The sequence below is a fragment of the Heptranchias perlo genome, chromosome 7 (genome assembly GCF_035084215.1).
Source record: "Heptranchias perlo isolate sHepPer1 chromosome 7, sHepPer1.hap1, whole genome shotgun sequence".
NCBI lineage: Eukaryota > Metazoa > Chordata > Chondrichthyes > Hexanchiformes > Hexanchidae > Heptranchias > Heptranchias perlo.
In genome coordinates, this window is record NC_090331.1 from 64,445,807 (window position 1) to 64,471,428 (window position 25,622).

Genomic DNA, 25,622 nt, shown 5'->3' on the forward strand with positions numbered 1-25,622 from the left:
CACCCCTGTACTGTTACCTCTGGAGTCCCCCAAAGAGGCCCCCTTTTATTTCTTATTTACATGCTGCCTCTCGGTGACATCATCTGAAGACACGTCAGGTTGCACATATATGCTGAGTTGAACCTCTGACCCCATAGCCTCTGCATCACAAAGACTGCCGACTTCCACCTCTTTGCTGCATTGAAACAGTACAGTAATGGGCACAGCAGTGTAGTGGTTATGATTCTTGACCAGCAGCCCAAAAGTAGCAAGTTCAAATACCACCATGGCAAGTTGTAAAATTGAATTCAATAAATCTGGTAACTTGTGGACTGATACCAGATAAAATAACCATGAAAGCTTCTAGTTTGTCATAAAAACCCACAGGTGCACTAGTTTCCTTCAGAAAGGGACCTGCCAACCATAACCCACCCTGGCTAATTTTTAATCTCCTGAGGGGCAACTCGGGATGGACAATAAATACTGCCTTGCTAGTGTCACCCACATCCCAAGAACAAATAAAAAGTAATCTCTCTGTTTGAACTCTGTTTTCCATATAGGTATTTTTGTATAAACTTTTGTAACATTTTCTTCCTATTGAATACTTACAAACACTAGACCAGTGCAAGCACAGAAGGCACACTGTTTTTTCACCATTTTCTCTGCTCTTGAGACCTTTAGGAACCTGCATCAACTTTTCAGGCAATAACTCAAAATGACAGCTGTATTAACAGCCTCTTCAGGGCCATTTTCAGCTGGTAGTGCCAAGAGATGTACTTTCAACAGGTGGCATAAGGAACTGAGAGGTACCAGTGTTTGAAACAATTGGCTATCATCCGAGATGGAATCTGGTGCTATCCTACAATTTAGGATCCCCTATCACTGGTGTTTAATCAAATCCTACCTAATGCCAGGCCTTTTAAACTGCTCATTTGTTTGCTGCTGATAGCTGGTTGAAAGGTTATTGTTTCCCGCATTCTATAGCCATTTCTTACATTTTGAACAACAAATAATTTCACATTTTTATTGCATAAAATGCATGATAACCATTTTCTAATTCTTAAACGGACACAGAAATATCTCTCTTTCTTGTGCCTTTATGAAAACTATATGCGTACTCTTTGTAATTATGTGCCGAAACCAGCTAATAAAAATGTCTTCCTAGATTATCAATAAAAAGATAAATAGAAAAAGAGAATAACATTTCAGATTCACTATTTTGGAATCCAATTATCTCCAGAGCTCTTCTGGGAATCTCATTTACAGTAAGACAAATATATGTTGCTAATGTGAATTAGGTGAAGCAAAGTCAGTATATAATTGTAGCTTGTATTTATAACTAAAATTCTTTTCCTAAATATAGTACAAATACTTCACAAAACTGAAGTTCCCAATGATCCAGTAGCTGAAGTTTTTAAACAGCTCACCTCTAACCAGAAAGTTGCAAGCACATGTGCAGGACCTACCTGTCACTCAAACCTCTTTGCTTCACTTGGTGGAGTTTCTGAACTCTCAACTGCACTGCTAGATGAAGCACCTAATGGAAATAAGCATCTTTTCCATCCTCTCAGGGTTTGGGCAGACATTGTTTGGCTCACCACAACGGAATGTCATCTCCTGCTAGCTGAACATTATGAGCAACTTCAGAGTCTATGACACAGAGAATCTTTGCTACCTAACAGAAAATTTGTAGAGCAGTTTGTGACGCGAAAGAATAAATAAATCTACAAAAAAAAATCCTAAAAATTTAAGTTGTAAATGTCTACATCATAATTGTCACAATTTTTTTTAAAGGATATAATTCTATATCATATTGCCAATAGCCCACACAAGCAGCAATGGTTTCTTCTTCAACTCAAAATGAAATTTCCCAGAAATCCATGAGAGACTTGTTTTAGGTGATAGAGATTAGTCAATTCAACATTCAATCTTAGATTTATCTGTGGGTGTAAGCATTCTGTAGTATGACTTCAGCCCTGAGCCACAGGTTCAAGTTACGCCTTTTTACATACTCCCACTCCTATACCAAGCACTAGTCTATTACCAATTATCATTCTTAGTACTCGTGATGGATATTTAAAAGACTACTTCCTCACTGCAGGTTAGAGATCAGATAAAAGCAAATTGATCCATTTCAGGTGTAACACTTTATTTTAACCCTTGGACTGCCAGGAGAGCCAGACAATTCCAGCCTCCTGGGCAGACCATTTTTGAAAAAACATTTTCAGCTCACATGCCATAATGCTAAATCAAGATCTAATGTTGCAGTAATGCAGTCAACCTACACAACAAAAATAAACACAAAAAAAGTTTAATTTTTAAAAAAAATGTAATTACTTTATCTCTGCTCACCTTTCATACTCTTTGTTCCCCTAATCCGTTTCTTAACCGTTCTTTTTCTTGTATTTTTATTTTAATTTTATTTCTCTCTCACATTTTGGAAATGGGACCTACCAGATAATTATTGGTGTTGGTGATGATAAAACCCAACTTCAATAGCCATTTTTCAGCCAACTGAGGTTCAAATGTCTAAGCATTAACATGATCATATCACATACTTGACAAGTTAACTTTTGACTTGATTTTTCACTGCCAAAGAGGAAGCTGTGCAGGTTGACGAGTTATTTCATTACACCTGATTGTAATTCATTGATGGTGCTCCAAAAATTATTTGTTGCTGAATTATGCATTAATTAAGACAAACATTGAGGAATGGAATACATTATCATCCAATGTCTGCATCAAACATCCCCAGGTCTGGTATAGCATAGCTTAGATGAATAGTGAAGCTCAGTCTACACTGCTCTAGCAGTGTGTCATGATCCTAATATCAGATGAACATCCACTATTGTGCAACTTAACTTTTCAGTTTCTTACATAAGTTTTTTTTCTGGACCCTGAATGAGACTTGCAAACGTAGTTGTAAGTTATGAAGAGTTTGTGGTGGATATTCACCCTCTGATACAAATTGGATACAGACTATCCAAATTTATTTTAGTGAGCAGCCTTCCAGCAATGAGAGTGAATAAAATTTTATCCCATCAGATTAGGCTGGATTTGATTCCTGGTGTTTGTACTAATCTTTCTTACTGACATGTTAAACCATTTCATTTGATATATGTACTTACAGTATATTTCCTTACTCTACAATACTATCTAGATTTCTTTACCAGTATTTTATTCAGCTTAGCACAACAAAGTTTGAATTGGGGAAAGTTCAGAAATTGTTAATCAGATAATTATAATAATAGCAAGGTCAGCTTTGAGGTACATAGATTCACACTGCAGGAGGGCCCACCATTTCATGTCCTCATCAACAGCCAAAATATTAAAGATAAAAGTAATAGTCCCTAAATTTATTAAGTATCTCCAACTTGACTTAAATCCAAAATTTAAGCACAAGTGTCGCAAATAATATATAATAGTGCTCAGATTATTCACTGTTACCAAGAGGTCTACTAAATGCTGGCAATAATTGATGGCTCACAGTTTTCAACTACAGAGAGTTTGCCAAGTTAGCTTCAACTTTATGTTTAAAAAACACAGGTTAAAAAATAAAATAGTCTGTGTAGTAATGTACTGCATGGTGTTTATCCCCAGTGCTGTGAAACTGAATAAGGTTTGTTATATTTTGAAGCAGTTTTCTGTGATGTGTTCTTCACCTGTTGTATGATACATGGCAAGAAAGCTGAGATAATACAATATAGAAAGAGCTAGATCCTAGTGATCACTTGCATTATGCTGAACGGCTTAAGTCACATCATGCTGGTCAATATGGAAGCCAGTGCATCACAATGTGCTCAGCAGCTTCTGGACTGTGACAAAATCCATTTGGTCAGTGCCAATTATCTCTTTTACACCATCAAGTTTGTAGCAGGGTAAACCTGAGATGGCATCCTTGTGGAATCCCCATGATACCTATTAAAACACTGGTATGAAAACTTGTTCCAACATTCGGATTATGGCATTGCCAATGAAAGGCGAGTCTTATTCCGGATACACTGCATTTTAAGGGTCCCAGGTCTGCAGCTGTGTCCTTCCTTTGGGTGTGTACCAACATCTGTTTCAAAGTGGCCTTTGGCAACAACTGTAGAGGGAACTATCGAAGTGGTTAATGAGCGCGCACACAGCTCCAGAACTGTACATTTTTGTGTCAGTCTATCACTAGGGGTCCCCCCCTCCCTTTTGAGGGCAGACCTTCCTCCCCATTACTAGGTATTACCACATGTGCAGCGTTAGCAGGTCGACCTCCGCGACAGTGAGCAAAATGACTGCACGACAAAAAAATATATATATTTTACTTCCACGGAAAGGGAGATTTATAAATAGAAGTGATAAGCAGTCCCTGCAGCTAATGCTCAGCTGGTAACAAGCTGACTTCATTGCAATTCGTCGCTCTACACTAGTTATGTTTGGTATTCCTTCCACCAGCCTCCCACGGGCTGCGTCCTCCCACGCCAGGATCTGCGTCACGCTGGCCGTGTGGGAGTGAGTATGAGCAAGACCGGAATATCCCATACAGCCCGGAGGGGAGGGGGGGGGGGAGGAGGAGGAGAGGAGGTGAAGAGAGGCTAAAGAGAGACAAGGCAAGGCTGGAAGAGAAACAAAAAAATCCAAATCACAGTTCCGAGACCCGGGCACAAGTTAAACATCTGGGCTGCTGCAGGCAAAGCAAAAGCAGCCGTGTGCTCAAATGCAACAGTAGAGGAAGGGCCAGGAACTGGATCTTGTCTTTCCGCCCGCCTCCCCCGGTTCGGGGCATTGGCGCGGTCAGAGAGAAGCAGCCCCTCTCCTCGCTGGGACAAGAGGCGATAAAGTTCTCACTTGGCTACAGTGCATCAAATAAAAGAGAGCGAGCGAGCGAGGAGAGAGCGAGAGCTCAGGGAGTCCGGCAGCGCACACTGTACCAGGTAGGCACGGGCCGTCTCATTCTGCAGCAAACTCACTGTACATTGGGGGCTCTTTCTGTGACTTCTGCTAAATGCACAAGATCATGTTAATATACACCGCGAGAGATGGGAGATGTATTCTTTTGGGGGGAAAAAGATTGTTACTTTTTGTTTTAATCCCGGCTTGTGCGGTCCTTCATGCCGGAAGGAGAGGGTGGATTTCGTATTTGTGTGGGTGAATCCCATAGAGATCCAATACTATGGGCTCAAGTAGGCGTGAAAGCTGCAGTCGTGCGAGGGAGAAGAAAAATGAATTTGATGGAAGAATCGAGTAGATCATATTTAATTTAAACCTTTATTTACCAAATACATGCGTGAGATTTTAAATGTGTCATGTTGTGGGCATGTGTTCTATCTGCGCAGTACTTTTTAAATAAGTGGTTACATTGCTACTGCAAAACCGTATAATGTCATTGACATTTCCCTCTTTTGAGTTAGTTTATTTTTTAAAAATCACTCTTTACAAAATGACAGAAGTTACTCGATGCACGGAACCCCATCTCAATCCCACCGTTTACCATTTCCCAGTCCAGCGAGTAAATCTGGGATAAAGATTTGATGAGGGAATTTAAAGAAATCTACGTGGAATGTGTCTTTTCAATTTGATTTGTTTGAAATTAGTTAGAAAATATTTGGACTTCACAAAAAGTGTGGGAGAGGCTGATGCCCTCCCTCTTGATTTATCCAGAGTCTGGTAACTGAAGGCTCTTCCTCGCTCTCTGTAAGACAAGAGGGTCGGGTCCAGCTGAGGACAGGAGTTGTTTGTTGCTCAGTGGGCGCTGCTTGTGTGTGGGCAGCTGCTTCGTGTCATTTTGCAGAAGAAGCTCAATTCACTGGTCTCTTCGGTTGCTGCAATAACTTGAATTAGACGTTGATTAACCCTTCTCTCCATCACCTACCAACTTCCCCCAACCCTTAATTGTATTGTAAATATTGTAGTACCATGATGGGGCTGCTACTCAAAATAAAGTGGCAAGAGAAAAGACTGCTTTGTACATTTTCTGGGTCTGAATATGCCTGTTTATAGCAATGAATGTAAACCATACTTATTTGAATATCTCTTTATCTGGGAAATAGGATTAGAGTGTATAGCTCCAGTTGAAGAGTTGGCACTGGTGTAGAAGCAGTGCCACAAATGGCCTCCTTGTGTGCTGTAATTTTTATGATGTACATGTATAATTACCTTGCCCCCGATGGCTCAATTGGTAAAGACAACATGCAAGTGAGCTGTGAAATCCAACGGATCCTGATTTGATTGCATTAGTGCTGAATTTGCTGATCTCAGCTGGGGACTGGAGGTAGTAGGAGTATTCCAGTCAGCTTTAGCACCCCGGGCAAAGGAGGGGGAAGTCAGCAGGTTTGCATTCCTCATTGCTATCCAGTAATCCCTGCTGAAAAGTGTGCTTGCGTGGATGTTAGGTGAGGACAGACTTAGACTCAGCTGTCATGTCTTCAGGAGAGGGAGTGGGTGCAAATTGGCAAAAAAAAAATCCCTAAATGACCAGGTTTACTGACCGTCACATTTATCCAGAGTCTGGTAGAGACATAGTAGTAAGCCATTGTAACTGCCAATGTTCATTGTGTTAACAGAGAAATGGGGTCAAGCAACAGTCGGCAGAAAAGCACATCTTCTGACATCAGTGCAATTTGAAGGTAGTGAGGTAGATGCAGAGATCATCAGCTTTGCTTTATTATTCATTTGTAAATCAACGGTGAGGCTGTGGAAAAATGCACAGTAGAATGCAAAATGTTAGTAATAGAATAAGTAAATCAGCATTTCTGCTGCCTTTTAAGGCCTAGATGCTACAAGTTCGTATTAAAATAAGCACTAAAGAATTCATAAAAGTATGCAAGAGACATCTAATGCCAATAAAAGAAGTTATTTTTAAAAAGTGTGGAGTTGTGTAATATCAAAAATCTTTCTTCCGCATATACCTCCTGTTTACAAAACCTTACTACTTGTCACTTTATTGTCACACTATTGTTAACTTTTCCATTATAAATTCCTGTGTCCACATTTATAATGGAAACTGCTTATGTAAACTTGTCAAGTTGTAAATACACCCTCTCTCCAGTGATGGCGCTGTAGCAGCTCTGTTGTGTCTCCCAGCTCCTCAGTCTCGATGCCAGAGAAATTCCTATGCTCTAATTAGCTCCCCTTCACAAATTGCTGTATGTTTTGCTATTTAACTATAAATAGGGCTGTCGAACAATAATAAAAAATTGCGATTAATCTCTCAATTAAAAATTTTAATCTGTTAATCTTGGTTTTAATCGCATCTTTAATTGATTAAATTACTGCATCCATCTGATTCAAGTTTGTTTTATTACTGATGCTATTATTACAAGGAATTATATAAAATAACTCAGTGAACTGTATTTCGTGAAAGATACTGGAACTCAGTTTGACAGCACATACAAGTAGCTGTCGTTCTATCCAATGAACTGTCAGAATGTTTTTTTTAAAAAGTAAACTTCCCATTCACAAGTCCTTTAGTGCTTCATTCCATAATGATTTAGTTTACCTTTACATTTTTTTTTTCTTTCGATTGCTTTCTTTTGAATATTGGTCCACATTAATCACTTAATTTTTTAAAATTTGCTTGACAGCCCTATTTTCCACTTTTTTATTTTTAGATCTCTTCCTTATTTTAAGGATAGCTCTTTGCCCTGCTTTGCCACCCCCAGGCTCTTTGCTCTACCCAACCCAACCTGGCATCTTTGTCTGACTACCCAACCCGGAATGACACCCTTCCCCTCGCCACCACCCGTCAAGTGACAAGCCCTATTGCTCTCTGACTGCCTCCTTTCTTTTTTTCTTATCATCTGTTCCTACACTTCCCGCCACTAAGTGTTGAGTGGCTGGGAAGCAGTAACAACAAGGGCATGCACCAGAGGATTCATTGTCAAGTAAACCAAAATAATTTTAAACACAAAAGGAAGGATAGGTGGCGTTTGAAAACACAGTTTTGAAAATCTGAGCTGCAATTTTTTTTTGAAACTTTTATTTCCATAACTTCTGCGATTAATGTATTTTTTTTGACAATTAATATTTTTAACGCATTAATAGCAGAAGTTAACTGTGATTAAAAATCTTATGTCTACATCCCCTGGTTCAGTTATCCCCAACTTTTAACCCCAGTTCCCCTGAAGTCTGCACTTTGTCTTGATTCCCTGTGTATAACACCACATGAGATCGACTAGTAGTTTTTACTATTTTCTTTATATGAATTTTTGTAAACAGTTTTCACTTGTCATGTCAGAATAGTATATTTTCCAAAGAAACCCCCTGCTTTTGTCACACCTTTCTTAACTTAAAAAAAAGTACAAGGAACTGCACAGTAAAACACGGCCAATAAAAATTGACTTGGGGAAACTTTCACTTTGCGATTTTAAGATATGAACTCCAGCGTTAAGTTCAGAAATGTCAGGAATGGGAGAAAATCGATAGCATTTATCAAAACTGGGGAACGGACCTATTTGGATAAGTAAATGGTAGCAACAGCAACTTGCACTTTTACGGTTTTTTCATGTGACCGAGATGCTTTACAATGGCATCATTGGACCCACGTAGGATGAGGAACTGAAGTGAGGGGAGGTGACCAAAAGCATGATCAAAAGAGAAAGGTTTGGAGAAGGCTTTTAAAGGTGGAGACGGAAGTAGTAAGGGAGAGGGGTCTGAATAGAGGATTACAGAATGCAGGGGCATGGTTAGTTGAAGCTATGACACCAATAGCAGAGAGAAGGGGACATCAGTCAGAAGAATGGAGAGTGAAGATTGCAGAGGTAGGGAAGAACAAGGTGATAGGAGGATTTCAAAATCAGAATGAAAATGTTTAAGTTAATGTGCTGGCAGATGTTCAGTGGTGGGATAGGAGTGTGGGACTTGGTATGGGATATATATTGAAATTTACATATGGTAGGGGCCAGTTGTATTGCATTAATTATTTAGCAAGGAAGCTAATTTACTATATGATATAATTATACACTCAGGACAAGCTGGGAGCTGCAACCAGTTGGATGGCTGGTCATTTCTGCAAGGGAGATGTTCTGACAAATGGTTTCCTGTTGTACATTTTAAAGTGGCTGGAAGCATGTTTGAGATTGCAACATGTTCATGGGGTTCAAATAACTTTCTAACTTGCTGAAGCTTAACTTTGTTCAAGTCTTTGGGTGGTGAAATTCTTCCTGTTGATCCTTTTTTATCAAAAAAAAAATCAGCATCCATACAAAATAGGAAATCCTATTTAATATGTATGCTGATGTTTTCTACTATAATTATTGACAGCAGCAATTTCACCCCATTAGTGTCTTACAGCTTTATAATACACTCCCAGTCACCGGTTGTTAAATGTATGTTACATAATATTTTGAAAGAGAACTTTACACTTTGTTTTCCACCCTTTTCCACTTTACAGAACAATAATTTAAGAGCATTCCCCTGAATTAATTGATGGAATCCCTTGTTTTTGGCTTTAGCCCCAGTTCCAACTAAGATCTGTATATATTCATAAAATGCACTGCCTTTGACTGCTCTCATTTATCACTTCATCAGCAATATTTTATTGGATATGACATTATTTACTTGAAACTCTAATAGTCTGGTAAATCATACATTGCATATCCCTGATGTGACTTTAAATGATTACTGAGATGAAGATGTCCAATGAACTGGACTGATTGTTTTATCTTTTGATGAGATCAGAGTGTAGAATGGTAAGGAGTTAGCAATTCTGGTAGTGACGACAAGCTAAATAACAGCCTACTGATGCAAATACCCCAAGGAAGGGAGAAGGAGGGAGTGGAAGGAAGAAACAAACAAACAATTGCAGACCAGAGTTCTGAGCCCAGCTGTTTCTTATCTTGGAGAAAGAACTTTAAATAAAGAGGTGCAATACAGGTAGTATATTGTCTTTATAGTTAAGCAGGTAACACTCCAATTGCATCTCTTCCCATCATTAACATAATTATAGATGAACTTATGTTGCTGACTGGTATTTAAATTGAATGCTGATAACAGGAACAGGTTCGAGGGGCTGAATGGCCTACTCCTGTTCCTATTTAACAGTCGGTGAAGCTATAGACTGTACATTTTTCCCTTTTTGTTGACACATGGGGAAAAATAATAAAGTATCAAAATTAAATTCTGATATTTACTATGTAGCAAAAAAATGCAACAGATGCATTTGATTGAGACTTTAATACCTCAATAACATGGCACTTTTATAATAGGCCCCATGGATTTTAAAATGCTAATTTAGTGATGGCTACTTACCTGCCCTTGGAGGAAATTTGTACCTTGTTTGTTCTGTTTAACACGCCCAGTATCCCAGCTTTAGACTTGCTACAACCTATTCAGACATTAACTCACTCACTCACTCACATCCTGTAGTTACCAGCATCTTTTATTTTCTTTTGTTGGCACACCTGCATAAAGGCCATTTTCCTGTACAGTAGAGGCATTCCAGTGATTGGAACACTGGGAGTTGCTAAGTTTGCCGTGACAGAGTATTGAATCAACACACACAGTTGAAATGACACGAGTACAGAAGCACTCTGATTTGATGACTCTTCTACGGTAAATTCAATTCCCTTGCAGTGTCTGGCTCAATACCTCAGCCAATTATGTCATCAACACACTGTTTTAATAAAAATATCCAGAACAACTAAGACAAAAATATGGTAGTTAATTTTTTTTCAGGGAGCACTCATAACTTATATTTGAAGAGAGTCTTGCCATTTCTTTTCAGTTTTATTTTTCGTTGATCCGGTAAACGAGAAATATTTTTCAAGTGGAATTTTTTTTTGATTATGGAAGAATGCCATTTTGCAGCTAAATAAAATGAGTATGTCACTGGATTGGTTTAAAATGAAGAACAATATTAAATGAAATACAAATGTAGTTAACACTTATGGATGTATCATGGGAGTACCTATTGCTTAATACTGTGGGCAAGTTATCAGGCTATAAACGTTGGAGAATGTCTGTGCTGCAAACAAGAGGAGCCTGTATCATGCCACCTACAGACAGCAGAGGTGGAGTGTGGTATGAATGCTCAGAATTCACTGTGTGAACAGCCAAAGTCTGACATTTACTCTGCAAATGGTTTTTTACTTTAATTAATTTACTGTTTTTTGAACACAGGTGCTGCATTTGGTCATGGCAACTTCTTTACCGAGGACCCTTGGTGAATTGCAACTCTATCGCATTCTACAGCGAGCCAATCTCTTGTCTTATTATGATGCTTTCATTCAGCAAGGGGGAGACGATGTGCAGCAGCTCTGTGAAGCAGGGGAGGAGGAATTCTTGGAGATCATGGCTCTGGTTGGCATGGCTAGCAAACCTCTGCATGTCAGGAGGTTGCAAAAAGCTTTGAGAGACTGGGTGACAAATCCCTCTGTCTTCAATCAACCCCTGAACTCTCTACCAGTCAGCAGCATCCCACTGTACAAAATATCTGAGGGCTCAGCTGCTTTTCCTGGGTCAAATGCTAACAGTCATGAAAGAAACAGTAACCTTCGTGAACCTCCTGTTAAGTTTCCAAAATGCTTGGCTGCGATATGTGGACAGGGTGTGGGCCCTAACAAATCTGCTATGGCAGGGAACTCACCACTGCAAATATGCAGTGAACCACGGTTCTGGCAAGGACAGTCCACAACCGAGAGCGAACACAGTCTTTCCCCCGCTGATCCTGCATCTCCGTCCTCTCCAAAAGAAAATGGTGAAACTCTTGACGCTGCTGCAGTCATTGCAATTACAGAATCTGTTGAGCGTTTGGTTCAGGGCATTCCAAAAACGGACGGAAATGAAGTTAAAGAATTTTTAAAAACCAATAAGAAGTTAGCAAAAATGATAAGTCACATCTTTGAAATGAATGATGACGACCCCCACAAAGAAGAAGAAATCCGAAAATATAGTGCAATATATGGACGGTTCGATTCCAAAAGGAAGGATGGAAAACATCTTACGCTTCATGAGGTACTGGAATATCTCAATGTCTTACTCAACTTTTCTTTTTTTTTACATTACACCCTTTACAACATTGTACATACTGCAGTCCTTCAATTAGTAGAACAGGTGGAGCCCAAGATTCCTTTAATGTTTCTCCACAGTCATCAGACCAGGCATGTACTACTTTATTGGAAAGTGGGCAGGATTTCAGCTCCCGCCCTAGTTTAGAAATGACAGATCTTCATGCATGTGTTCATAGTGAGTGGGAGTGTTCCCTGCCTTGGGTACTCAGATCTGTTACAAGAATGTGCAAAGCAAGTGGTTTAGTCATTTATGTTCTGTACTTACTTTCCAATAAAAGTTGGGCTGAAGAACCAGTATAATCTGATCTTACATAAAAGGTAAATTGACATTAGACAGAAAAGCATCAACTAAAATGTGTTTCCTGCTCACTTGTAGCCTAAGAAAGTTTAGTACTCCCTAAGGACTATTCAGGTATGAGAAAGTCTTGGTTTTGTCAAAACTACGTGAGTCCCACTAATTTGCTTACTGTATTGGATATCAGTGTTTTGTAAACAAAAGTATTTTGACACAAAACTTGGAAGTGTAGTCAACAGTGAGGATAGTAATAGACTTCAAGAGGACGTAGACAGGCTGGTGGAATGGGCAGACACATGGCAGATGAAATTTAATGCAGAGAAGTGCAAAGTGATATATTTTGGCAGGAAGAATGAGGAGAGGCAATATAAACTAAATGGTATAATTCTAAAGGGGGTGCAGGAACAGGGAGTATATGTGCACAAATCTTTGAAGGTGGCAGGACCGGTTGAGAAAGCTGTTAATAAGCATACGGGATCCTGGGTTTTATAAATAGAGGCTTAGAGTACAAAAGCAAGGAAGCTATGTTGAACCTTCATAAAACACTGGTTTGGCCTCCGCTGGAGTATTGTGTCCAGTTCTGGGCACTGCACATTAAGAAGGATGTGAAGGCCTTAGAGAATGTGCAAAGAAGATTTACTAGAATGGTTCCAGGGTTGAGGGACTTCAGTTACATGGATAGGTTGGAGAAGCAGGGTTTGTTCTCCTTAGAACAGAGAAGGTTAAGAGCTGGTTTGATAGAAGTGTTCAAAATCATGAAGGGGTTAGATAAAGTAAATAAAGAGAAACTGTTCCTATTGGTGGAAGGGTCGAGAATCAGAGGACACAGGTTTAAGGTGATTTGCAAATGAACCAAAGGCGACATGAGGAAAACTTTTTTATGCAGTGAGTAGTTATGATCTGGAATGCAGTGCCTGAAAAGGTGGTGGAAGCAGATTCAATCGTGACTTTCAAAAAGGAATTGGATAAATACTTGAAGGGAAAAAATTTGCAGGGCTACAGGGAAAGAGCGAGGGAATGGGACTAACAGGATTGCTCTTACAAAGAGCCGGCATGGGCTCGATGGGCTAAATGGTCTCCTTCTGTGTTGTAACCATTCTCTGATTCTATGATTTTCTGGATCGGGATTGTATTGTTGCTGTCACCAGGACTGTGGAGTGTTGGTTTTGTTTAAATTTGTTATCCAGTCAAATTTTATATCAAGATCTGCAGAAATTACAACAGATCTAGAAATGTTTTTCACTATTGCAGAATTATCAGCAGTTATAATGAATCTATAAGGAGGCATTTCACAAATGCTCAAGAATTTAAATTACCTGTAATGTGTACAATGTACGTTTTATAGGCTTTGGGCAGAGTAAGCCTAGCCTTCTCTGGACACTGATTCTAAGCAAGTCCTTTTTCAATATTGACCCTGATTTTGCTGTAATTGGGCATCTCAAAGCCCTGTTAGTTAGACTTCTTCCCTCACCATTCAGCTCAATTTTTTTGCCCTGTGAGTTGCTGGAAGTGCGAACTGATAATGACATAGTGAGGGCCATGGGGCATCTGGGACCTTGAATGACAGGACCAATAGTCTATCTCCTTGAAGAATGAGATTTAAGGATTGAGAAAGAAACAGAGGAATGACAGAGAAGAAAATTGGGTGAATTCAAGTCAAATCAGGTACAGAAAGAGAAACGAGAGAGGGAAAGAAAGATTGGATTGAAAGAGAGATAAAAGAAGAGAAAGAAAGGAAAAATAAGAAAAAAAAAATTCAATTTTAAAAATCTCAAACAACAATTTACGACCTGTAGGAATGCGACTCCACAGTTTAAATTGTTCCCTTCCTGGGCTGGAGAGGTTGGTTGGCATTGCAGGAATATAAATCTCCTCATTAAAGAGGTACTTATGCAATTAAATAGCAGCCCTAACTTTCTGCGGTGAGTTTAACTTGTGACTATTCGCAATTCACGGATCATCTCTTCCCCGCCACAAGTTGCTGAACGATTTGTACATTAATAACGCCATTAAACTCGCTGTTATTTTGGCAGCAAAATCTGGGCCATTGACTTTGTGTGAAGTTATAATTGATTTTTTTCTATTAACTTAAATCAAATTAAAATGTGTAATAGCTTTTTTAATGTTAAATTAATGATTCGACTATTTGAGCTTACTACTTGAGTATTCAATCTTTTTCAACTGCATTACATTTTGAAGAACTTGAAAAGTCTTAATCCTCTCCATCATAAAAACATTTTAATTGAGGAGCTGCTTATGTGAAAAATATCCCAATAAAAGTAGAGGCACAACTAGCAAGTTTGTTGCCCAATAACATACCTCAATTCCAGCCTCAGAAGAGCACTTTCTACTGCACCACTGCTAACATCAAGTTTGCTTGTAGTAAGAACTGTGTTCTTAACCACTGTGCTATCTAGCCTTGAAAGGATAACTGAAGTTACATTATGGGAGTGTGTTCTTGTAATATTAGATTGTTTGTTTCAATGCAGTGATGGAAAGGTTAAAGTTTTTGTAAACACTGTGTTGAAAGACTTTTTTTTACCATTTTTCTTCAGCAATTTTCTTCCATCCCTCCTTATCTTGGAGGGTTGAAATCTTGCTGGAGTACACCATCTATACTCTATTACCTCATCCAAGTGGATGTGTGTGAGCCTAAAGTGTTGGCTGGTGATTCAACTGTATGGGACATTGCAGCTGAGCCCTATCCTGTTCTCAACCAGCCACGACATAGGTGCACTTTCCAGCAGAGGTCGATGGATAGCAATAAAGAAAGGGACCTCTGGTGATTTCCCCCTGCCCCTTTTGCTAACCTAGATTATAATGAAGAACTTGCATTTATTTCTCCGAAACATCTCAAAGTGCTTAAAAGTCAATGAGTTACATAGTGCAGCCGCTGTTGTTATCATAGCCCCTTTATCATAGCCCCTTTATCATAGCCCCTTTATCACAGCCCCAGCTGGGCTCAGCTAACTCACATTGGACTGGGGATCTAACCTTCCTGGTAAGTATGGCTCAGCTATTCCGTCTTTAATTAGCTGAGCCATCAAAGTAGTCCTGCAACTCATAATTTGACGTTTGTTTACAGCTAACTGTTAATGAAGCAGCCGCTCAATTCTGTTCAAAGGATAACGCATTGCTCACTCGGAGAGATGAACTATTTACGTTGGCTCGACAAGTCTCCCGCGAAGTAACCTACAAATACACTTATAAAACCTCCAGGTGAAGGCCTTTGTTTTTAAACTCTCAAAATTTGTATTTGATTTTCTTCTTTTCCTGACATTTAACATTTCACATGTTAGATTATTAAAAGTTGCTTGTTTGTATTTAACTGTAGGTCTAGATGTGCAGAACAGGATGAATCGTCTCCTAAACGGATAAAAACAGAGGTAATGTATGGTTCAGTATTTTAGGTGCCGGTTTCCCTTTCCTAAATGCCCCTTCTATTAATGAGTATTTGAAGGTATGTAATGATATGTCTAGATTCTGACAATAACTTGAACGTTAAAATAGTTTTATTTTACGAGATGTCAGGAAGTTTCAAGCAGTCATATAATTTGCACACTGGTTTCTGAGAAGTAAAGTGGAACAAATGTGTTGAAGCACAGAGCTCGTAAAAGAAAGAAGAAATACAAAAAAAAAGCCAACGGTTATGTTGCCAGTGTGCAAAATGGGTGCATTTGGGGTGGAATTTGCTCTTGTGCATTTTGAATGAGTGGAAGATTTCATTTTTGGAAATCATGGTCCTTTTTAGCAATGAAATAATTTGTGATTGTGTTTTCAGAGTGCAAATGCGCAGAATGTGGACTTCTGTGCACATTAATTCATATGGTTGGAGCTCACACAAAGAACCAGGGTACGAATTGATAAAATCAGAAATCTTACAGAGTGCAATAACTAGGGCAAATGTCACAGCCTACAATGCAAAAAAAACACTCAATAGTTTCAGATGCAATTACTGTAGGCTGTGGTTATTTAAGTTAATATAATCCATGAGGATGTGTTAGTATTTTAAATGGCAGTTGTAGATATCGTATGCAAGTATTTACACACATTGACGGTATTATTTTCTGGCAACTAAATGTTGAACTGTGCAGTGATCATACGACAACTGTGTGGACATCCTCATTCATCAATTCATTGGTGTTCGGTATGATACGCTGTGTCAACAAAAAAAGAGAGAAAATAGAATAAAACTTTCCTTCCTTCAGCATGCATTAAATGTACAATCTCGTCTCAAGACTTGTTACTACTTTTTGACTGCTACACATAACCTGCATTTCTATGCAGCTTTTAATGTTAAAAAAGGCCCAAATCAATTCACAGATGGGGGGAGATAAGGGAATGGATGTCCAGTCATGAAGGGAGCAATTCGGAGGGGTGACTCAAAGCTTGTTCAAAAAGGTGGGTTTTGAGAAGTGGAGAGGCGGAGGGAGTTCCAGAGATAGGGCCAAGGTGGCTGATGGCTGCACCACTGATAGTAGATGATGGGAAGGGTGGGATACACACCAGGCCAGAATCTAAGGATTAGAGGGTGTAGGAGAGGATATAGGGCTCAAGCAGGCAGCAGAGATAGGGTGGCCTAAGGCCACTGAGAGATTTGTAGACTAGGATTTTAAGTTTAATGCATTGGAGGATAGGGAGCCAATGTAGGTCAACAAGGAAATGGGTGTGCGGGCAGGATATTTTTTATTGTCTCTAAATAAAAGTACAAATATATATCTGTACATCTCATACCATAGTATGAGAGTGTGATATTCAAGTTTACCAAATGCAAAGTCATTATATCAATTTTTTTGTTTGTTGTTTGTACAAAAAGTAAAAAGCAATGCCAGAAATGCTTTAAAGTTAGATTGTGTTTCTGTAATGTCTATTATTTAATAGTTCAACTGGACTTTCTTCTAATGCAGGCTGAATACCAAACTTGAATAACCTGTGAATTCTAAGCAGTGAAATGCAGGTTTGGAAATGATTAGAAACCAGTGGAGGTAACTGTACATCAGTGGTAGCCTTCTAATTTCACAAACTCTTGAGATTCTCAGGATTCAGTGGCACCGTAGCGGAATGCCAGGAAGTTTCCTTCATAACATAAAGTTCACAGGTTCAAGTATCTGGACTGACTCTTGTTCAAGTCTGCAAGTTTCACTTGTAATGCTTCTGGCAGTTCTTGGCTGGGCTGCTAAAAGGGATGCTTTCCAGAACCATGCACACACTGGGCAGAATTCCATTTCCACTATGAATGTCAGTGTCATGCTAATAGTAAATCTTAGCAGCCAAGCTTTAAATTCCTATTCTGTTTGATACACTGTGGTAATCCATGCCTGTGTTTACATATGTTAATGCTGTTTAGAATTGGAACTGCTTGGAATAGGCAGAGCAGGCCCATTTTACTTTGCTGTTCTTATACAGCCTGTTTTACCATGCAGTGGCAGAGAGCAATGGTTGCAGAATGTCAAGCCATTCACGCTTGCCACACTCCTTGTATTTGCAATGAAAACACACATTCATGCAAAAGGCTTCAATGCCTGTAACTGCTCTTTTTCCCAATGAGGACAGAAAGGAATTGTCATATTACTGGTGATCATTCACTTAGTTTACAGTCCATGTGAAGCTGTTGTGAACAAAACTAATTAAATACTAAGATCTCTCTTCAGGGAATTTCACTTTAAAGTCAAGACAAGTTATTTCAACCTTGCTTAGATCGCTGTTGACGTCATATTTGCATTTTGGGTACTTTATCAAAAGGACAGTGATGGGTTGAGAAAAGCATGGCAGAATTCTTCTAAGGTTTAGTGCTCTAAGTTATGAATTGAGGCTCAAGCAGACTTTGGGCAGAAAGGCTGGGAATGGGGGGAAATATGATCCTGGCTCTCCTCTATTTTTGTACCCCTATTGTACAGTTTACTTATGTATGAGAGCGATATATAAGCCAACTGTTTAACTTGAGTAGATAATTAGAGAGCCAGGATCAGGGATTGTCTATGCCCAATTTGCCCTCAAGATTAAATAGATGGTACAGAGTAGGGTAGATTGTATATGGACTGTATATACAATTTGATGGGCTTACTGGCCTTTTCTTAATTCACGTTAGGAGTTCTTTCATGATTATTGTTGGTAACCTGCCACAAAATTGGCTTGGTGCAAAGTAAATTGTGTCCAGGGCTTTGTGTCCTCTCCAGAAACCTTCTGTGAGATGATCGTGAAGTACACCAGGCATCTATTTTGGAGATGTTAGATGGTCATAGCAGGAATTGACCTGCATCATGGCAGAGTATTTATGAATGTGACCTCCTATAGTGCAAGGGAGGACATTTAGCTTTTGTATACGTTTGTTACAAAATGTTTTTATATTACAAATTTATAGCTAAGATGTATTTTATGGAGCCTCTTTAGCATTTGTAAGATCGCGTATGGACTTTTTTTTTGTGCTTTGTGGAACTGATTCTAAAAAATCTCTGGATGCTGAAGAGTTTTTAATGCAGCTCTCGATTGCACTACAGTATCAAAACTCAACATATTGTCTTTACTGATGACTGCAGTTGCTTGATATGAAGATCCTTCATAATGATGAAGTGCTTAACTGATGTTGCATTTTTGCAGGATGGTTCTGTTCATATTCAAGAATCGCTACAGATTTTGCAACAGAGGCAAGAGACATTAAAAGAACAAATGGCTTTAGCCAAGATGAAGGGTGATGATGCCATGGTCCGTAATATTCAGGTACAAAATTGGAAAGTTTCAAAATTGCATATAATTTATAAATATTTGGCAAATCCTTATATTCGTTGATCTTTAAACAATAAAAGTTTCAGTGGATAGATTAATTAAAGTAATGTTGAAGGTTCTAGACTAACTTCCATATAAAACACTGGTGACTAAGAGCTTTCTCTTATATTTCTAAATGTCACGAACACCGTCATTTGGAGCATGAAAGTGATTACAAAGTCTTCAGGTTTAATTTGCTTATTACACCCTGATATAGTTTGACGCCACTGCACTGCCTCTGCAGGGCAGTGGGTGAGGGTGACCTTAATGGTGTAAACCACAAGTTTTGGTTTCAGTTGTTTGTCCTTTTTTATTTGAAAATCTACGGCACTTGTTTACCTCATCGTGACGACATGTCTTTGTGCAAATACTGTACATCCCATCAAGGGACTGAGCAATAAGCAGGTAGAACTGTTCGCATGGTACAAGCTGTGGTTGCAGTGTAGGGCATCTTACTTTTGCTGCTGCTGAAAGCCACAGACAGTAACGGTTGGGAATCTACGATAAAGGAACCATTAACTAGCATGGGCCACATAACCCGTGAGTAGTGCAGGCAGTTGTACTGCCTTGTATCATGCTGTGAATTTATACCATGTGTGTGGTTTAATTTTTAAAAAATGATAATCATTTACAATGGGTTGCATTATAAATCAGGCACTCTTCCAATACTTCAACTTCATGTTCACGGCAAAAAGGTAGCTTCCCTAGGCAGATCCTTGGCTTTTATGAATTGGAACTTCCAACTTTATGCATGGTGTGAATAGGATATCATTCCACAGGGCTAACAGTTACCCCAACCTGTTTCCCTTTCAAGTGCACCTCCAACGAAAAGTGCGAGGAGCTCATGGACTTCTTTGTCACTAAGATTGAGACTGTCCGTTCAGCTGCTTCTGCCACTTCCATCCCTGCCCTAGCCCTGAACTCGTATCTTCCTCTAGTTTCTCTCCTATCCCTTCTCATGCCCTCTCCGAGCTCATCTTGACCACGAGACCCACATCCTGCTCCCTCAATCCTATTCCCACCAAACTGCTGACCACCCAAATTCCCTTCCTGGCCCCCATGTTAGTTGATACTGTTAACGGCTCCCTCTTCTCAAGTACTGTCCCCCTGCTTTTCAGATCTGCCGTCATCACCCCCTCAAAAAAAACCCTTAACCCCTCTGTCCTTGCAAACTATCGCCCCATCTCCAACCTCCCTTTCCTCTCAAGTCCTTGAACTTGTTGTCGCCTCCCAAATCCGTGCCCATCTTTCCCACAACTCCATGTTTGAATCCCTCCAATCAGATTTCTGCCGCAGCCACAGTATTGAAATGACCCTTATCAAAGTCACAAAAGGACATTCTATGTGACTATGACCGTGGTAAACTATCATCCTTCTCAACCCGTCTACAGCCTTTGACGTGGTTGACCACACCATCCTCCTCCGACGCCTCTCCTCCATTGTCCAGCTGGGTGGGACTGTGCTCGCCTGGTTCCATTCCTATCTAGCCAGTCGTAGCCAGGAAATCACCTGCAATGGCTTCTGTTTCCCCCTCCCACACCATTACCTCTGGAGTCCTCCAAGGATCTATCCTTGGCCCCCTCCTATTTCTCATCTACGTGCTGCCCCTCGGCAACATCATCCGAAAACACAATGTCAGGTTTCACATTTACACTGATGACACCCAGCTCTACCTCACCCCCATTACCTCTCTCGACCCCTCAACTGTCTCTCATTTGTCACGCTGCTTGTCCGATGAGCAAAAATTCCCTCCAACTAAATATTGGGAAGACCAAAGCCATTGTCTTTGGTCCTAGCCACCAACTCCATCTCTCTCCCTGGCCACTATCTGAGGCTGAACCAGACCATTTGCAACCTTGGTGTCCTATTTGACCCTGAGATGAGCTTCCGACCACATATCTGCTCCATCACCAAGACCATCTACTTCCACCTCCGTAACATCGCCTGTCTCCGCCCCTGCCTCAGCTCATCTGTTGCTGAAACCCTCATCTGTGCCTTTGTTACCTCCTGGACTTGACTATTCCAATGCTCTCCTGGCTGGACTCCCAACTTCCACCTTCCACAAACTTGAGCTCATCCAAAACTCTGCCCGTATCCTAACACGCACCAAGTCCCATTCTCCCATCACCCCTGTGCTCGCCCCTGACCTATGTTGGCTCCAGGACTGAGAGCGCCTCAATTTTTAAAAATTCTCATCCTTGTTTTCAAATCCTTCCATGGCCTCACCCCTCCCTTTCTCCAGCCCTACAGCCCTCCTCCAATTCTTGCCTCTTTCGCATCCCCGATTTTAATTGCTCCACCATTGGTAGGCATGACTTCAGCTGCCCAGGTCCTAAGCTCTGGAATTCCTTCCCTAAACATCTCCGTCTCTACCTTCCTCTCCTTTTTAAGACGCTCCTTAAAACCTACCTCTTTGACCAAGCTTTTGGTCACCTGTCCTAATATCTCCTTATGTGGCTCATTGTCAAATTTTGTTTGAAAATCGCTCCTGTGAAGCCCTGTGGATGGTTTACTATGTTAAAGGCACTATAAATGCAAGTTGTTGTTGCACAGGCTACAGATATGTCAAAAATTAAATTATGCATCATATGGCATGGATGGAAAAATTTCGACTTTGTTGACTCTCTAGCTACATTTTGGCCAAGTATATCTGTCACCCTCAAAAAACCATGAATGCTGGTTGGCTCATAGAAACATTTCCTTTTGAGGCAAAGCTTGATACGTGGTTCAGTATAACATTACCATTGTAGAGCAGTGGAGATATTGAGGCTTTAGTTTACAGCTGGAGATCTCACTCCATGTTGAGGTGCTTTACGGAAGAAAATGAAAACCGAGATGTCGTGATAAGAATAATGAGTGTAAGGAAGAGAAATCAGACAGGGAACAAGTTAATGACTCTAGCTAAATAGTGATTGGGACATATATACTGATGCTCTAAAATAATTTGAGCAGCAGTGTTCAAGACCTGTTAACGATTAGCTGTAAATCTCATTTGGTAAACCCACATACATGTGAGAGAGGAATTTCAATGTCTCCCTATGGATATGAGTTTTATTTCCACAAGTGACACCAGTTGTAGAATTGGAACAGTGAAGTCCGGAATGAATTAGTCAGCCTCCTGAATGGGAAGGAGAAAAATTTCACATAAAAATACACTGCCCCTGTTTCACACTTGCCATGTTAAAGATTTCCAGAAATGTTCTATTTTGTGAAAATTTTTAGGTTCTTTTAAAATGAGAAAATGGAGAATGCTGTTTATCAGATAACCTTGCTAAGCAACTGCAGATATGTCGTCCCGTGTGGGTGTGACAAAATATAAAAGGAAAACATTTGCAGTGGGGAATAAATGCGTTTCAAAAAAAGGTTTGAATTCTGACTGAATTTTGTTTCGTTGTGATGGACAGGGAAGTCAATCTGTTGCCTTGAATGTTACTAAGGAGCATATGATCTCGGTATACCTGCTTTGGGAAACTGCTTATTCCAATTCTGCTGCCTAATACAGGCCCAGTTTATGTTTTTGATGCCTGATTGAGTGGTGGTGTCATCCATTTATTTTTCTAAGCTCCCAGCTGGATACCTGGCTTCTGTCCTCTCATTTTGTCTGCACGTGATAACGTGAACTGTGGCTTCACACCAGTATTTCTGCAGTGTAATTGGGGTGTGCCCTCTTAGCTGTGTGAATTATGCAGAGTTCTGTTAAATGGGGTGAATATGTACCAGGGGTCAATATCCATTCTTGATCAGATTTCTTTGGTTTCTTCCATCCAGCAGAAAGGAACAAAAGTTTAGATCTGATTGCATACACAAAAGTAGGCTCATTACATTGAGAAAGTGAGAGATTGATGTGGCAATAAATCCAAGGCAGTTCATGCTATAGTGCTTCCAGATTTAGTACCAATATAAAGCCTATCCCCAAGATGGGGATGCACACTAGGCCAGAATGGGGGTGCTGTTACACTGAGCTTAATTTGACAAGCTTATATATACACTGTAATGCAATTATTGAACTTACCTGGCTGCAAGAGTGAGGTGCATCCAATAACACTACTTCTTTCAAGCATATGTGCAGTGAAGCTACTATGTTTCTGAAGTCAGAGCAGTAAGTGTGGTACTAACCCACATGAGATTACTAATTCAATCAGTTGCAGATTTCTTGAGAAGTAGATATGATTTATGGCAGTTTCAGTACACATTGCATTCCAGAATACTGGCTTCTGCAGTTAATGGTGCTGGAGAGCTGGATTCAGCATTGTAAATGTGGGAAGTTGACGCACTCTCCCACAGTCTGGACTGAATAAGTGGCAGAGTTAAAGTAGCATTACTGAAGCTGCCTCAGTGCTACTCCACCTATATTACTCCCTACCTAACAGCACTGTGGGAGAACCTTCACCACACGGACTGCAGCGGTTCAAGAAGGCGGCTCACCACCACCTTCTCAAGGGCAATTAGGGATGGGCAATAAATGCGGGCCTCGCCAGCGACGCCCACGTCCCATGAACGAATAACAAAAAAAATATTATTGAAAGACAGACCAGCCCAATCAGAGAGGTTTGGTACTATAATATTGAACAAAACTAACATTGTGAATCACTGACATAAAACTGAATTATGCAGTCACTGGATTCACAGCACCTTCCAACAGAGTACCCTGGGTACACATTCAAATATTTTGTTTCCATATCCACGTTTTTGTAAAATAAAATGGAATCATGGAATATGATCCCCAGTGTACTAGTGAAATTTTGGAATCCTATTTTTTAAAAAAAAATACTTCTTTCAGCTACCATCCTGCTGATGACCTTTTGTGGCCATTTCCAGGGACACACTTTGCTATTTTTTGGCTACATCAATTCGAACTTTACCCCATGCATGAATATCACAGAAAACCCTCCTCCAAATGTGGATGAGATTGGTATGCCATGCCCTCCAGGGAAGCTTTAACTGCCTCCACATTTTGTATTCTGTAGCTCTTGGATAGTTGCAGTCCTTGGATGGCTTTGGTTTGGACCTAACAATTTAAGATTGATGAACTGCTAAGACTTGACTAGGAAAAGTTTTTTTTTGTGTATTATAAATAAAAATCCAAACTACAACTTTTTTCTGCTAAATACAGCTACTTTGATATGTTTCCATGGCATTTTCTATTTCTCTAATGATACCACCAACTATTTTACCAAAATGTGTTGCTCTTGTTTTAAAGAAAGTAAAAAGATTTCTTAAAAGCTTGCCTGTTAAGTTAATCCTGAAAAGGTTGCTCATCACAATCCTGAAAAGGTTGCTCAACCCTTGTAGTTGTATTATAATATGTTATTGACCTTCCCCCATACGCACATTTATATGAACATTACTTATTTGTTCATGGTTATCTTGTGAAACCCATTATCCCTGGCTGAAATGATCTATATTTGCTGTAAAAACAGGGGATACAAAAGTGGTTGAGTTACTTGCCCCACTTTATCTCTTTCGCTCTTCCTGTGGAGAATACCTAGCTTCTGCCTGTATTTTCTCACAATAACATGGCTGAGGTTGGTAACTTGCTATATATAACCACAGTTTAAGCATGCATCATGTTTGGCTCATCTCCTCTTGTTATTTAGGTTGGTCACTGGCTAATCAGCTAACACAAATCTGGGTTTGGGATTTTCTGTGGTGTGCTGTTGGGCTGGCAGAAGATGCGAGGTTTCCTCCACCCCACCCCAATTGAAACTCCTTATTTTATGTATAGCACCTATCTTTGTCTTGATGAATGAAATGTAGTTGTGGAAGATGATTCCGTACTAAGCAGCCCTGATGTTCATACTGGTGTACTTCTGGTGCTCATTGACACTGACCACCTTGATTAGTTACCGTCAGAGGTATTGGTTCATGCTACATGTAATGGGAAAAGCATGAAAATCTGCTGGGATGATTTTTAAAATGTCACACACCCCTAATGATTCACTAGTCATGTCTTGAACTTGCTGACGGCATGATGACGTGTGAATATGTGACGCATTGCAAACTGCTACTTACACAATAAAAATGCTGCAAGTAAAAAAACTGAAAGTTACATATCACTATGGAACTATCTTAACCTTCAGATGCATTTTAAATGGTCTCTGATTAACTTCTTGAACTTACTGTCTTGTCCCTAAGAATATTTTGTACATCTGTTTCTTGCAATCTGCTGCCTAGGAGAAGATCCTAGTTGCATTGTGAAAGGAAGAGCACAGATGCTAAGTCTGGAAATGCACCTCTAGGTGTGGCTATCCCACAAACCCATGTTTTTTGAAACTCTAATGTCCTTACAGCAAAGAAGAGAGCAGTTTCCCAAAGCAGGCATACTGGGATCACATGCCCCTTAGTAACATTCAAGGCAACAGGTTGTGATGGACAGGGAAGTAAGGAAGAAATAAAGATAGAGAAGGTTTTCTGAAAATTTGTGCCACTTCCTTTTTTTTCCCCCTACCAATTCTCTCTCTCCTACCCTCTCCCCAAATTCAGGTTTCCTAGGACCATGCACAAACTACAGGTGAGTGCAGGGCCTACTCCCAGACTTTCACAATGCAATTCTAAACCAGTTGCTAAGAGATGCACAGAGCAGCCAAGCAACAACTGGCCGT

At 39.9% G+C, this 25,622-nt stretch overlaps 1 protein-coding gene across 5 annotated transcripts in view; it reads left to right on the forward strand.

Annotated features, from left to right (window-relative positions):
- The window catches only part of nab1b (NGFI-A binding protein 1b (EGR1 binding protein 1)), a 55,753-nt gene that overhangs the window by 15,306 nt on the left and 14,825 nt on the right, over positions 1-25,622 (forward strand). For 3 of the 5 annotated variants that reach the window (XM_067987743.1, XM_067987744.1, XM_067987745.1), the window contains 4 exons: positions 11,074-11,907; positions 15,344-15,477; positions 15,593-15,644; positions 18,856-18,975. In XM_067987743.1, coding sequence (XP_067843844.1) covers positions 11,089-11,907; positions 15,344-15,477; positions 15,593-15,644; positions 18,856-18,975 — 1,125 coding nt within the window. In that variant the 5' untranslated portion in view covers positions 11,074-11,088. Of the gene's footprint in view, positions 1-4,523; positions 4,890-11,073; positions 11,908-15,343; positions 15,478-15,592; positions 15,645-18,855; positions 18,976-25,622 lie in introns of those variants that run through there. The other 2 variants (XM_067987742.1, XM_067987746.1) reach the window with 1 other exon arrangement.